We start from the raw sequence: 15,757 nt of genomic DNA, 5'->3' as shown, positions 1-15,757 counted from the left end.
ATTTGTTTGCACACTCCGTTGAAGTTATGAGACTATATCTTTCAAAAAACAATGATTCAATGCTTAAATATTTACATTCCACATGTATTTTGTATCCAAATTGAACTATTTACTAGAGAAAGACATTGATGGAAAACTATCAACTAAATTTTATGATAAACATGATAACTCTAACTTTTCATGGCCGTAGGACCCCCTCCCCCCCCCCCCCGGTGGGGGGGGGCGTGCCCCCAATAATTTTTCCGAAATATAGATTACTATAGAAAACATGGCTATTGTATGCTTGTGTCCTCTCAATAAAACGTCTGATGACTTTTTTGGCTTGTCAAGGAATTTTGGGTATTTGATTGTGCCCCCAACTGAAAATGTGTGACTATGCCCACCCCACCCCCCTCCCCAAATTGAAATTGCTTCCTACGGGCCTGCTTTTCTATCGTCAGATCCTCTTTTTTTAGCAATATACCATTATCGTTTGCATATCGAGTTTGTGTCTCCCTGGTGACACAAGAGCGTGTTCTATGTACGAACAAATAAGTTGATGATTTAAGGATATCAATGATCTCATGTACAGTCAACATTTTGCAAATTCTTTGGTCGATACAATGACCTTGTTTACAAAAACAATCTGAAGCTAGGCTGGTTCACTGACGTCTTTCATACAAATTGATGGACCATTTTCTCATACTGAATCTCCATTTACACGATCATGGCAAAGGGCACGCAGCGGGTGTGACCTCTTGACAGGGAAAGCTTACTTCTCCATGGCATCTGATCCCACCTCTGATGTACTGAACTGAACTGAACTGAATTTATTAATCTCTTCACAATTTTACAATTGTATACAGAGATATAAATGTAAACAATGATGACAAATAAAAACAAATTTTAGCATGCGTGAGTATGAGGATAGACAAATAGTAAAATTATAGATCTTTACTAATTCGGGGAGCACGTTTTAGTAATTTTTCTAATAAATGTAGACAGTTTTCTTAAAAAGGATTGTTTTTCTGAATTCATTATTTCTCTGAATGTAATTGTATTTTTAAACCGTAATTGTTTTTGCGATAAGCATTTATTTCTTTCGTGTATCACTGACGTGCAGTTTAATATGTAATGGAATTCATCGCCTATTTCATTTAAATTACATTTTTTACATAGTCTCGTTTCTCTTGGTTCATTTAGCCAGCGTCCACTTTCAATCGGTAAATAATGATTGCAAGTACGGAATTTGCACAAATTAATGGCATCTTTTCGGGATAGAATATCCAAGTATTTTTCAAATTTTAGTTCGTCTTTGTATATTATGTAATTTAGAGTCTTTGATAAGTTTTGAACATCCGGTGTAAAAGTTTGCTCTGCGCACAATTTGTATTGTTTAATTGAACCCTTCAACGTGATTACTGATCGTTGTCTTCACTTTTCATGGAAAAGTTGAAGTCATTGCGTTTGTCATATAGTCAGTAAAACCACAGGCACTTGGGGTAAGCCCCCCACTCCTTCCACTCCCCTTTTTTCCATTTTTTTTTTTAAATCTGGGGTCGAGTCACCTTTTCCTATTTTTGTATTCTAATATGCATTGTATGTTATCGATAATGTAACCCTTTTGTCTCTATAAGCTGATTTTAGATATATCGTTTTCGACTGACACATAAAAAGAGAATGGGAAAAAGGGGAGAGGGGGGTCCATGCCTGAGGTGCTGTAATTCATATACCTCATGAATTCTCAAAAATTAAATTCAGATCTTATATTTACATTATTTGTCTGACGACTTCATATGATGAAATATTTACATTTCCAAATATTTTTCCTTAAGATTCTTTGCAATATTAGAAGACTGTTCATTTTCTCATAATTCCAATCTCAATTTTATTTATTGTGATTGGACGAGAGCAAATTCAAGAAAAAGTTTACACATCGATAAATCTCTCATCCAGAACTACTTTCTTGGCCTACATGTAGCTTTTATTGTAAAAAAAAAAAAAAGAAACAAATCGTTACGTTTAGTCTGTTTTAGCTAAACGATTACAGAAACTTTAAATTATATAAAAACAATACTGACGACAAACAGGACTGACAGACGGGAATGTTATGTTTATGTCGATCACTGTCAGATCTCAAGTTAAATCTCTCATAGGATAGTATCGTCGTTCCTAATGCTAAGCAAATCAGCTCAGTTCTCGGTAGCTGATAAGAAAGATAAACGTACCTCAGACTTTTGCCTTATTAGCATCAAATTCATATTTTATGTCCCTCTTTAAACAAACCAGAGCAAATCATAGATATGGCAAGAAATTAGCCCTGACTTTCAAGTATGCTCATTTGTAACATCTCATTTTTTAACCACAGTGTAACTGCTGTAACTACTGTAACCATTGTAACCAGTAAAAAAGTGAAAATTGTACCATGAAGTCCCCATTTTTAACCACGTACTGTAACCACTGTAACCATTAAATAACTGAGGAAATGCTACTCAGTTACAGGCTTTTGTAACCCTTGTTACTGGTTACAAATGAACATACTTGAAAGTCGGGGACTAATTTCTTGCCATATATAGCAAATCAAAGGTGTCGTCGGTATGCTACTTTCATTTTAGAGCGTCTGTCGTTAATGTCAACATGAAAAAGGACGAATTCTTCTTAAGTCTACCTGTATTTACGATATTACTTGACTTAAACAATATTCGAAGAGTTTTTATAAGTTTGTTTTATTGAATGTTTTTGATAATTTAAGTTAAACTTTATCGATGTTCATCTCGATTACGTTTCATTTCCACATCGCGACATAAAGTATTCCTACGCTGTATACAGAAAATAACGGATTGTATGGAGGCTTCAAAGAGAAAATATAAAACTTCGTAATTGGAATTATAAGAATTTAATTTTTGAAAATTCATGAGGTACATGAACTACAATGCTTCATGCCGGCATATTTATCATGAAGCGCTAAAGCGCTTCGTGAAATATGCCGCGTGAAGCGTCGTAGTTCATGTCCTTATGAATCTTCAAAAATTAAATTCATTTCTTAAGGACATACTCAACGTAGTTTGAACTTCATTGTCTTTTTCCCTGGAGTTGAAGAGTTCCAATACTTAAAGGAACTGTGTGTTACATTTTAGTGTCTATATATGCTGTTGTACACTTCTTCTAAAACAAGTTTGGATAAACAAAACATCTAGAATATATGTTTAGTAATTTTTTGTGTATTTTTCTTTGAATCATACAAGAATTTTCATCAACTGATATCTTTTCAAGACCCCTAGTAATGTATGCTGATTTTTTTGTCTACGAACATCTGATGGCACTAAAATCTTAAATTAAGAATATCTTGAAAAATTATCTATAGGTAAGGTACATTGCGCATGTCCTTAAATCATGCTGGCGTGAAGCGTCGTAGTTCATCATGTTCATGTCCTCATGAACTCTCAAAAATTTTTAAAAATTCATTTCTTAAATAAATTTACCTCGGAGGGAAGAAATTTAAAAAATATATATACTTTAAGTAAGCTCACATGATCAATGATTTTTCACGCCAATAACGTCAAAAATTATTAGCATCGCTAACGTGAAACGGTCTTTATTACATTTTCAACAGTGAAATACTGTAATTTATTTACTGAATAAAAGTGATATTCTGACACAGCGTGAAAGGATACCAAAATGGTACTTGTACAGTGTAAGAATATCAGAAGTGCGGCAAAATTTACAATTTTCCTTCCCTTCACGAAGAGTATTTTTTAAAAAAAAAAAAAAATCCCCGGCCTGTTATAAGATAGAGTTAATGAGCCATCCTGACAGAGACTAATAGTTATACTGCCAAAGTTTTTCCAAATATGTCGTTAAAAATCCATATTTACAACGTTTTTCAATCTCGCAATCACTTAGCAATGACGTCTCAACCGCTCAACTATGACGTCACAGCCTATGACACTGTGTTATGAAAAGGCAAAGGGAAATCTAAGAAAATGTAATAAACAGAAAATTCAGTGTTTTGTAGATGAATATGAATATTTTCTCTGTAAGGCTTCTCTCTTTTTATGTATCAGTCGAAAAAACGATATATTTAAAAACAGCTTATAGAGACAAAAGAGTTACATTATTGATAACATACAGTGCATATTAGAATACAAAAATAGGAAAAAGGTGATTCGACCCCAGATTTAAAAAGAAAAAAAAAGGAAAAGGGGGGGGGGTCCATACCCCAAGTGCCTGTGAATGAGACACCAGTATTCATCTACAAAACATTGAATATCCTCTATATATAACAGGATATTGCCATAAATGGTAGCAGGGACCTAACGTTATGTAGATCTATACCAAGTATACATTCACGACTATCCTCAATCCGGGAATATTTTTGTTATCTTCCTGTTTCCTTTGTTCGCAAGTGGCTAATGGCTTCCGATTAAAAACGTGGAACACCGAACCGTGAACCGTGTCTGATCACAGACAGTCAATGTCACAGTGATGGTTACTGTCTGAGATCACTCTCAGACTAGACAGAAGGTTTAATGAAAGAGAGAATGCAAAGTCAATTCTATTATTAACCTAATATCACTATGTCAAAATACCGCTTCTTGCGACGTTTTTTACTCAAAGGGAAAATATTAGATTCAATAACTTCCAGACTGAATTCGTTTGAGCCATGCTGTCAACGTCCACATACTTTCAGTCAAGGTACATGATATGGTGTGTTCCAGAAAAAATATAACAAAAATCTCACATTCTGTGTGTAGTAAAACAACAAAAACTATAGAAGAAGTTTACGGAAAAAAAACATCAGTGAGATAGTAATTATATCTAACATTAATATACCTCTACTGATTTTTTCCTTATATATCATAAGATCGTTAGATGTGAATACATGTAATTCTGTAGAAATCGTTAATTTCGTTATGAATGGACTAATCCCCGTGCGTTAGTCAAGTGAGTTAATCCTTGCTTCGAAAGCTAATTCCCGGTTATCTCTAATCCTCTAGATTTTACTTTTTCATTGGTATGATATGTGAATGGACTAACCCCCATGTGTTAATCCAGTGAGCTAGTCCCTGCTCTGAAATCATGCTATCTGAATCCTCTAAATTTTATGTTTGTATCAGTATAATAAAACAGTTAAAAGTATATCATTGCGGGAGTTAGCAAGATTCCAGTTCCCCTCAACCAGGACTATTTCCCTTGGCTTCGACTCGGGAAATAGTCCTGACCTTTGGGAACTGGAATCTTGCTAACTCCCTGAACTGTATAATAGCACACGTCTACTTGAGCAAATACAAATACATAATCACTGACTAGCTTAGTATATCAAGAACAGAAATTTAAAATTATTACAATGTGAACAAGCAAAAAAATAGGTGTTTTTTCATAAGTACTGTTTTATTTAAAGAATTTAGTCTCCAAGGGGTGTGATATTATACAGCTAAAGTGATATAAATCTTTATTATATAGCTAATAAATAGTCTATAATAAAAAAACTACTAAAAGTCTAGATAATTTAAGTGTTCAATATCTTGGCATTTATTGAACACTGAGTTTGTATTATGTATATGATTATGCCCAAAACATTCCGAATACGAGCATTCATCAAATGTCCCGTTGGAAACAAAAAATGTCCTCAGGTAACCTCTCAAAGGCAAATTTATGATAGGTAGTGGCAGCTAGGTAAGATGTGTTTATTTTCACGCAAAATGAAATTATCAATAAATAATTTGGTATGTATTAGCCTCATGCAATAAAACCTCAATAAGCATATCATAACGCTTGGTAGGGTCATTGGAATTATGCGATATTGAACACTTACAGGACAGACGTAACTTTAAATACCTATACTGAAAATTCTCAAGTTATTAAATTGAAATATTAATGAATATAAATCAATGGGAGATGTTTCAGCTATATAATAAAGGAGTTACTGAACTTATATTGGTGAATATTGGCACTCATTGGCTGTACAAATGCACTAGCAAGCTCATGCAATTTGTACAGCCAACTCGTGCCAATATTCACCAATATAAGTTCAATAACCCTGTAGTATCAGCCCTGCAGATCCATATCAGCCTTGCAGGATCCATATCGGCCCTGGAAGCTGATATGGCTATTGTTAACTCAGGCATATTGCATATGCAAAAAAAAACCCAACTGTATTTAATACTAAGTTTGTAATAAAAATATTCATAGCCATAGGGGAAAATACCCCTTTCACCGTATATATTTATCCAGGATCCAAGACTATAAACTGAGAACAGACGAGTCAAAATTTAGATTTTAAAGATCTCTGTTTTTATATAAAAAACATAAGATTTGAATTCAAACTCATGATTAAAATTATGTTTTCTAAAATTGTTTCAAAAGTTATACTAATTTGAAATTAGTAAAGTATGTTCTCAGTTTATTTTACTTTAGTTTACTTGAGGCTAGGTCAAATAACAAACTGAAAATGCATCAGAAGTTCAGTATATGGTAATCTTGTCTGTGTAGACCTACAAAAAAAATTAAATAATTGCTGAGTTGGTTGAAACTTGGAAGTTATATTTTAAGTGAGGAGCCAAAGCTTAGTCTACATCAGTCATCTAGGAGCCATCTACTACACAATTTCAGTGAAAATAATGATAAACAATGATTTGATTTACAGTTGGTCGTAGAAGAGTTAATACGTTACCACAGGTAGGAGATACAATATTTGCTCTGTCTTCTGGGTATGGGAAGTGTGGTGTAGCAGTCATCCGTGTGTCAGGACCTCAGGCAAAAGATTCCATCCATCAAATGTGTTCAATAACAAGTCTACCATCTCCCAGAAAGACTCATCTCAAGAGGATAGTAGATCCAAGCACTGGGGAGCCAATAGACAGGGGATTAATCATTTGGTTCCCATGTAAGTTCACACAAATAATTGAGGTTTATTGTGAATCACCCGGTACATTTTTTGAATTATAAAGAAATAAAAAAATCCATAAAAGTGAAGAAAATAAAACATTAAACAAGCAAGCACAAAACAAATTAATATTAAGCTACATGTAAAATTGTACTTTTCATAATCTTATTTCTGTATTTGTGAGTATGTGACGTGTAAGTTAGTACATTCTCTTGACAATTTATTTTCATTCGATGTGCACAGTACTATGTGAATTTATTAATTTTTATGGGGGTTTAATTTTGGTTGTTTTCAAGATATCAAAAGACCCACTAATTCATGTCTACTACGAAATGTAAAATGTCATATACATACATGTAACTACTCAACAATTCTTCATCCATGAAATCAAATCCCCAGAAAGCAAATGAATATTTTTTCCTCAAGCCACGAAAATTTGACCCCACAAAAATATGTGAATTTATAGTATGTCATCATCAACAACTATATGTAAGCATTCTTCACAAAAAAAAAGAAGACAAAACAAGTACAAAAATTATCAGAAAATTCATTATAATATTAATTTGTCTAACTTTATTAACAGTAATGATTGTGTAAATACATGTAGTTACCAATTTAAAGTACATAATTATATAGTTTAAAAAAATCCTCATATGATTTCAACATCATTAGATCATTTTTCTTTCCAGGTCTTAATTGCCAAGTACCAACATTTGAGTGCTGCTTTAAAAATAACTGTGTTTTATAGATTCAGTTTTTAATTATTGTTAAAATCATTTTAGCCCCTGAAAGTTTTACAGGAGAAGACTGTGTAGAGTTCCAAATTCATGGAGGCTCAGCAGTCATTGCTGCCATGGTTACAAGCCTGGGGAATCTCTCAAAATACAGACATGCAGAACCTGGAGAGTTTACAAAACGGTGAGTTACATCAACTGAAGAGAAAGACTGTATCTTTATCTGTATTTTTACTTCTCATGCAGTTAAGAAAAGAACTACAGCTGAACTTTGGTACATGTATTTTGAATACCGTGGATAAGTCAGTAGGTTGGAAGCACCCAAGCACTATTACATTATTACTTTATGTATTTGAATTCAATATCTTGAATTCTTTGATGTCTTTGATATTTCAAAGGTTTTTATTGGTCCCATCAAGTTCAAGATAACAAGATTTGACTGTACTTCATTCTACTTTAATTCATATATTTGTAGTTTACCTGGGAGAGAATATTACTTTTTTGAGATTTAGTAAACTATTTTAGTTATGGACGAAAATTTGAATTATGAATGTGGCAGACCTAACAGTTGCTTTTACATGATTTCAGGGCTTTCATGAATGGGAAGCTAGATTTGACTGAAGTAGAGGGTCTAGGGGATTTAATTCATGCCGAGACGGAGGCCCAAAGGAAGCAGGCACTGCGACAGATGGAGGGGGACCTAGGAAAACTGTACTCTGGATGGAGAAACAGGGCCATAAAAGTAGGCTGCCTGACGAAATTTCTTATTCACAATAAATTACATAGATATTTATTTTACTCTCCGCTTTTCAAGTGGGGGAATATAGTAATGGGGGTGTCTGTCCATCCGTAACACTTAGGGTACCCATCTCTTATCTGCACCTCCTCCTGTACCACTGAACAAAATTTGATCAGACTTTCAAAAAATCTTATTACGTAGTGCCATTGTGACCTTCTAATTTATTTTTTTTTTCGGGCAGATAAATAGGGTTACCCATAGCAAAATATAGAATTGCCATTCTTTCTATAACATGGGGGTACCCATCTCTTATCTACAACTCCTCCTATACCACTGAATAAAACTTAATCAGACTTTCACAGAATCTCATTACATAGTGCCATTGTGTACCTCCTATTTTATTTTTTGATCGGACAGATATTTGGGGTTTACCATAGCAAAATATGGACACTGCTATTCTTTCTATAACATATGGAGTACCCATCTCTTATCCACAACTACTTTTATACCACTGGATTAAATTTAACGAAATTAAAAAAAAATCTTTATTACATAGTGCCATTGTGCACCTTCTATATTTTGTTTTGATCGGACAGATTTTTGGGGTTTCCCTTAGCAAAACCTGGACACTGACATTATTTCTATAATCTTAGGGGTACATGTACCCATCTCTCCTCCTATACCACTGAACAGAATTTAATGAGACTCCCACAGAATCTTTCTTGTTCTTACCAGGCAGATGTTTTGGATTTCAAATAGAAAAACAAGGATTTTTCCATTATATTTGAATGGGAGTGGGGGAATCATTTTGTGAGCTCAGTGCTCACAGTGCTTCTAGTTTCTTATAAATTAGAATGATGGATTTACAGTGTGAAGGAGCACTATATAATATGTATAATATTGGGTTCACCTCTTGAATAACAAATTAGAAAATTTTCAAGCTTATATGCCTTTAAAATGAAAAGTGAATATTAAGATGTAGCTTGGACCATACATCTGTGAAAGGTGGAATCATTTAATGATATAAATACAAATTATTTTACAGGCTGCTGCCAATATTGAAGCCTACATAGATTTTTCTGAGAGTGAGAGTCTGGAAGATGATCTTCTTAGTGAGGGTAAGAGACATTAATCTCATAAAAATCTGATTCTAATGTGGATATCACAGAGGAGATGAAGGTAGTGATTTAGTATTAACTTTCAGTTATCATAGACTGGTAATAGTCATTGATTTCTTTTAAACAGAGAATGTTTTGTATATTTTCCACATTTCCAAATTTAATATATAATATAATGTTGAAATGCAGTTTTTATCTTTTTCACGTCAAGTAACTGCTGAAGGGGACCGACTGAATGATGAGATAAGCAGTCACCTGGATGACCACCGCTGTGGGGAGAGACTAAGGAATGGTGTCCATGTCGTGATAGTGGGCAAACCTAATGTGGGCAAAAGCACTCTGCTGAACACGATCTGTAAGTCATCAGAAAGTTTAAAGCAAAGGGAGACTCTAAAGGTTTAAGTGAAGCTCAAAAAAAAGGCAAAGAAAACATCCCCTTTTCAGCCATTAAAAAAGATATGCATCTTGAATTTAATGATCTATCAAGAAATGAAATAAAATTAAAAATCCGCTACAAGTACCATATGAAGAATAAGTAAACGGTGTAGTAGTTCATTATTATTGATTTTACTGTGTGATAATACAACTCTCAAGGAAGAGGAATTTTTGCTGCAGCCATGTTATATTTTTCATTGATTTGTATATCTCATGGTTTGATAACTATTGAGATATTTTTATTAACAATAGTCAAATTTCATAATCCTGATATCAACACTCTTAAAACAAATTGACATCCATTAAGAATGTGGCTCAAGGTTCTCAAATGGTATATACTGAGTAAGATATTTGTAGACTTTTCTTTTAGCTCAGAGACCAGCTGCTATTGTGTCCCCTATCCCAGGAACAACTCGAGATGTGGTGGAGACTGCACTCAATGTGGGGGGATACCCTGTTCTTCTGAGTGATACTGCAGGACTCCGGGAGACAGAGGATGTCATTGAAAAGGAGGGGGTACACAGAGCTATACAGAGGTATAATGAGGCAAGGTGTAGGTTTATACAGTACATTGTAATTTATAGGCTCTATTTAAATGCAGCTTTGTATTTACCTACAAAGAACAGTTGAGAGGCCTGGGGCCACATCACTCACCTGAGGAACTACGGTCCTGCTGCTCTTCATCAGCAGATTTTCTCCTCATATCTATTCCTTTGTAAAACTTTGAACACATATTGTGGCCCCACCCTACCACCCTGGATCATGATTTGAACAATTTGAATCTACACTACCTGAGGATGCTTCCATATAAAAATGACTAACCATGGCTTTGCTGTTCTTGAGAAGAAAAATCTTAAAGATTTTTTTTCCTATATATTACTATGTAAATATTTGATTCCCCATTGTGGCCAAATCCTACCCACAGGGGTCATGATTGGAACAAAATTGAATCTACACTACCTGAAGATGCATCCTTATAAATATGACTAACAATGGCTTTGTTGTTCTTTAGAATAAGAATTTTAAAAGATTTTTCCTATATAATGATATGTAAACATTTGATCACCCATTGTGGACCCACCCTACTCACGGAGGTCATGATTTGAGCAAACTTGAATCTTCACCACCTGAGGATCTTTCTATGTAAATATGGCTAACAATGACTTCGCTGTTCTTCATCAGATTTTGCCTATATACTGCTATGTAACACTTTGATTGCCCATTGTGGTCCCATCCTACCTCTGGGAGTCATGATTTGAACAAATTTTAATCTACATTGTGGCTTCACCCTACCCAAAGGGGTCATAATTTTAGCAAACTTGAATCTACACCACATGTACCTGAGGATGTTTCCATATAAATATCATTAATCATGGCTTGCCTGTTCTTGAGAAGTAGATTTTTCCTATATATTCCTTTTCAAAACTTTGATCACCCATTGTGGCCCCACCCTACCCCCAGAACAAACTTGAATCTACACTATGTCAGGAAGCTTTTGTTCTTTTCTGGCCCATTAGTTCTTGAGAAGATTTTTGAATGATGCCATGAATTGTTCACTTATTCTTATTAATAATTATCTCCCCTTGGAAGAGGGTGTGGCCCTTCATTTGAACGAACTTAAATCCCCTTCAGCACCCAAGGATGCTTTATGAAAAGTTTGGTTGAATTTGGCCCATTGATTCTGGAGAAGAAATTAAAATTGTAAAAAGTTAACAGACAGACAGATGGATGATGGCTAAACTTTGATCAGAAAAAGCTCACAGGAGCCTTTGGCTCAGGTGAGCTAATAAAACTTCATATAAGAATTTTTAACTCAATTTTAAATTTCATGATTGTAAAATCCAGAGGAGTTATAACTAATTGTAGCACATGTTATTGGTTAATTGAATATAGTTAAATGATATAAATTTTCAGTCTGTTAAATATTCATAATAATATTTATTCTCACCCAGAGCAGAACAAGCGGATCTGAAGATTATTGTTCTTGAGGCAGCAGATCTATGTAAATTTTCCAAAACAACATCAATTCAGGATATTATTACAGATTACTTCCAAGATTTAGGACTTTTATCAGATGCATTGACAAGGTTCAAAAGCTTTTCAACAAGCAACACATCTACAGATTCACAGATTGCCTCAAATAAAGCTGGATTACAGAATTATGAATTTTCTCCCTTTGGTAGTGATGTATTACTGGTTTTGAACAAATGTGACTTGTTGCCAGATTCAGACCTGTCCTCTTTAGAAAACTTTTTACAAAAGAATGAACAGTTTGCAGTGTGCTTTATTTCATGTACGTCAGGCAAAGGCATAGAGGAATTCCTGGAAATGTTACAACAAAGATTAAAGACAATGTAAATACATTTATATAGATTAATTTGCTTTTTACGTTATTTTGAATCTTCATTTTAGTATAATTTATAAATTTTGCATGTGATATCTTGTTTATACCTTCATAAATTTCAAGAATTTTTAGCTCAGCTGAGCTGATAGCTTCCTCACAATGTCAAGGTTTGTGATTTTGGAACTCCACACAAAAAAGGTTTGTGTGGAGTTCCAAAATCACAAAACCTTTACATTGTGAGGATGAGCTGATAGCTCAACTGAGCTTTTCTGATCACTGTTGTCCAGCTTCCAACTATCCATCTGTCCATCCATCCATCTGTAAACTTTTAACACTTTCCACTTCTTCTTTAAAACCACTGGGCCAACTTTAACCAAAGCTGGCACAAAGCATTCTGTGGTAAAGGAAATTCTAAATTGTTCAAATTCCTTCCAAGAGGAGATAATCAACAAAAATAGGGTTGAGTCATTAAAAAAACTAGATGTGTCGTAATGCCACAAATGTCCCCACAGGAAGCCAAAATTTCAAATGCCGTATTTAGTTTCAAATTTGTTTGCACAAAGGATTTTTTTTAAGTTCACAAGGGATAACTCTGTCAAAAATCTGAAAACCGAATTCGACCTTGACCTGGATATTCCTATGATGTATCCATATGTCAAATTTGAGTTGAATGTATGCAACTGTTGCTGAGATAATGAACAGAAAATCAATGATGATGGAACAGGGTAACATTATATGCCCACGGCCATTTTATGGCGGGGGCATAAAAAAATCATTCTGAAGAAGAGAAGTTAAAACTTGTATGAAAGTTCCTGAATTAGTATAGATTCTAATTTATTCAAACTGTAGCTCTTGGGGGTAGGGATGGGCCACAATAGAAGATCAAATTTTTACATAGGAATATATGTGGTAGTGTAAGATACATGGCATCCTTCTAGCTTTTGCTACTGGGTTAACCCTTTAGCTCGATAGGTAGAGCACTGGATTGGCATTGGAAAAACTTTACAAATCTCCTTTCCATGAATCACTTAAAATGAAACTTATTTTAAAGTATCCTAAGGCTTTTTAGATTCAAAATTGTTTAAATCATGATCCCTTAGGGGAGGATGGGGCCACAATAGGATATCTTATTTTTACTTACGAGTTTATGTAGGAAAAAATCTTGACTTACTCAGGTAAGCATTGAGGTCCATGGGCCTCTCATTCTTGGAAATAAAATGCATATTAGTGTAAAACTTACAATGTTATTCTCTTAAAATTTGTACATTATTTTCAGTGGATATATTATTGAAACTTTAATTTCTAAAGAGAAACTGATTTTGACTGTAGGTGTGGGAATCCCCTGTCAGGAAATCCTAGTCTGACGCAGACCAGGTATCGTTTACACCTGCAGAAGTGTCAAGGTCACCTTGAAAAATACAAACGTTACATGGATCTTGGAGATGTAGTATTAGCTGCCCAAAGTTTAAGAAAAGTTCTGTATGACATTGGAAAAATTACAGGAAAAATCACCTCAGAAGATATTCTAGATGTTGTTTTCAAGGACTTTTGTATTGGGAAGTAATGTTAAAGCTAGTATTTTTATGCCCCCAGATCGAAAGATCCCGGGGTAATTTGTTTTTGTCCTGTCTGTCTGTTTGTCTGTCTGTCTGTTGTCAACTTTAACCTAGCCCATAACAACTGCGCTGTCAAGGGTAAGGCTTTAATATTTGACATGAGTGTTCATTATGGCAAGACCTTTCCATTGGTACAGAAATTTTTTATCATGTGACCTCAACTGTGACCTTTGACCTACATTTGAAAAACTTTAACATTGGCCATAACTATTGCACTGTAGTCTACGTCCCACTCCAGAATTGTGTTACCATCGGGGGCATAGTGTTTCACAAACACATCTTGTTTTCTATTTTGCTATTTAATAGATATTGTTTGGAAGTTGAACAAGTGCCAAAGAAGAATATACATTTCAACATTTGTTGAAAATATGCATAATTAAAACATGATTTTGAAGTAATCTTTTAATGTTTTTTATACTTGTACTTTAGACAATAAAACTGTTCAAGCAGGATTGTGGGTTTTTTTTCAATTTGTACTTTTTAGCCATTGCTTTGAGGGTAGACTGCATTGGGGAAAAAGTTGTGAAGTGCAATAAACTGATTTTTACGGAATTGTTTTATATGCAAATATGGTTTTTTGGGGGGATTATCTTCTTTCTTCAACAAAGACAAAAGAGGTGATACTGTTAAGGGCAGATCTAGATGGGGTGGGGTGGGATGGGGGGATATGGATCAAAACCCCCAATCCCTGTGGAATTTTCAGGTTATCAAATTTCAATGTTAAACTTAAATTAACAAAAAATGAAATTAGACCCCCCCCCCCACCCCACCCAGGAAACAGGGAATGGTAAGGGGAGTACAATCCACTTATCATTCTCTATCCAGGGTTGTCGTTCCGGCTACGCTCCCATTATCATGATTATGATTATTTATCAGTAAAAAGAACTTGTTTTTAATCTATCGTCCCCTTAAAGGATTTTTTTCTTGGTTCTTAATTTTTTATTCCGCAAAATAATTCCTTAATAACATAAAAAATAAATCGTTTAAAGGATGATAGTTTAAAGTAAATGATAAAATGTCATCTTTATTTATACATTAATTTATTATATCTTGAATACCATGGATATGTCGAAGAAATATGGAAGTCCCAACCACTTTTTCCTAAAGTGTTTATCCTGGATATCTCGGATCCTAGGATATCTCGATTTTTTTTCTGTCCCATCGAGTTTGAGATAACAAGGTTTGACTGTACTTTCATGTTATTTACTTGAATTTGATTCATCGAAAAACGTTTGTTAAAAATAAATGAATACAAGAAAATAAAAGAAAAGAGATTATGATGATTATAACAGATGAGGATTATCAATAATAATAAATGCTTACAAGACATATATATAATTAGCATACGTACAAAGAATTTGTAACATGTGTATTTGTACTAGAGTATTAATATTACTGCTTTTTTGCATTTATTTGGTTCTTTTTAACATCATATGATGTACTATTTTTTATTTTAAAAATACTGACTAAAAAATTACCTGGCTTGATAAGCAACATATCATTCTCATTAGACATAATCCACAAAAAGGATGACTGCACTATAACAACATGAAAAAAAAAGTTTTCAAAACAAACATTTTTCTTTTAATCGCAGGAATGTTCAACATCTAATCTACAACTTTACGTAATTACATTAAATAAAAGTATGTATTTACGAAGTACGAGGCTGTTTTCAAAGGCGGGGATCATCACATCTCCCTACGATGATGAGGACGCCCACTTTTTCACTGACTTTATACATAGCGCATGTTTGTCTTTCGTTCTCCGTTTAACAGTATATATAGTTGTTTATTTGCATTATTAATGTTGTGTCAAAATGAGATTAATAGACAAACATGCGCTCATGGTTTAAAAGAGAAAAAAACATAGCACTTCTTCTTACATTCGTTCTCTCGAGCTGTGGCAT

At 34.1% G+C, this 15,757-nt stretch overlaps 1 protein-coding gene across 1 annotated transcript; it reads left to right on the top strand.

The window, feature by feature from the left end:
- Positions 1-4,385: 4,385 nt before the first annotated feature.
- On the top strand, positions 4,386-13,829 carry LOC133183272 (tRNA modification GTPase GTPBP3, mitochondrial-like). The gene is made up of 9 exons (XM_061318232.1): positions 4,386-4,674; positions 6,626-6,865; positions 7,648-7,783; positions 8,188-8,341; positions 9,384-9,456; positions 9,668-9,811; positions 10,262-10,427; positions 11,844-12,245; positions 13,565-13,829. The coding sequence occupies exons 1-9, from the start codon at positions 4,557-4,559 to the stop codon at positions 13,797-13,799; spliced, it is 1,668 nt and encodes a 555-aa protein (XP_061174216.1). The 5' UTR covers positions 4,386-4,556; the 3' UTR covers positions 13,800-13,829.
- Positions 13,830-15,757: the final 1,928 nt, after the last annotated feature.

Source organism: Saccostrea echinata, unplaced genomic scaffold (assembly GCF_033153115.1).
Source record: "Saccostrea echinata isolate AGI-Se365-2 ecotype Australia unplaced genomic scaffold, CSIRO_AGI_Sech_v1 ptg000009l, whole genome shotgun sequence".
Classification (NCBI taxonomy): domain Eukaryota; kingdom Metazoa; phylum Mollusca; class Bivalvia; order Ostreida; family Ostreidae; genus Saccostrea; species Saccostrea echinata.
Note: the sequence above shows the minus strand (reverse complement) of the source record. Positions and strands in the feature narration are given on the sequence as shown.

Excerpts from the sequence above, each read along its gene's own strand:
- LOC133183272 (XM_061318232.1), top strand. The coding sequence starts at position 4,557 with ATGTCAAAATACCGCTTCTTGCGACGTTTTTTACTCAAAGGGAAAATA. Across the intron at positions 4,675-6,625 it reads TCCACATACTTTCAGTCAAG|TTGGTCGTAGAAGAGTTAAT; the intron begins GTACATGATATG and ends TTTGATTTACAG. Across the intron at positions 10,428-11,843 it reads GTACACAGAGCTATACAGAG|AGCAGAACAAGCGGATCTGA; the intron begins GTATAATGAGGC and ends ATTCTCACCCAG.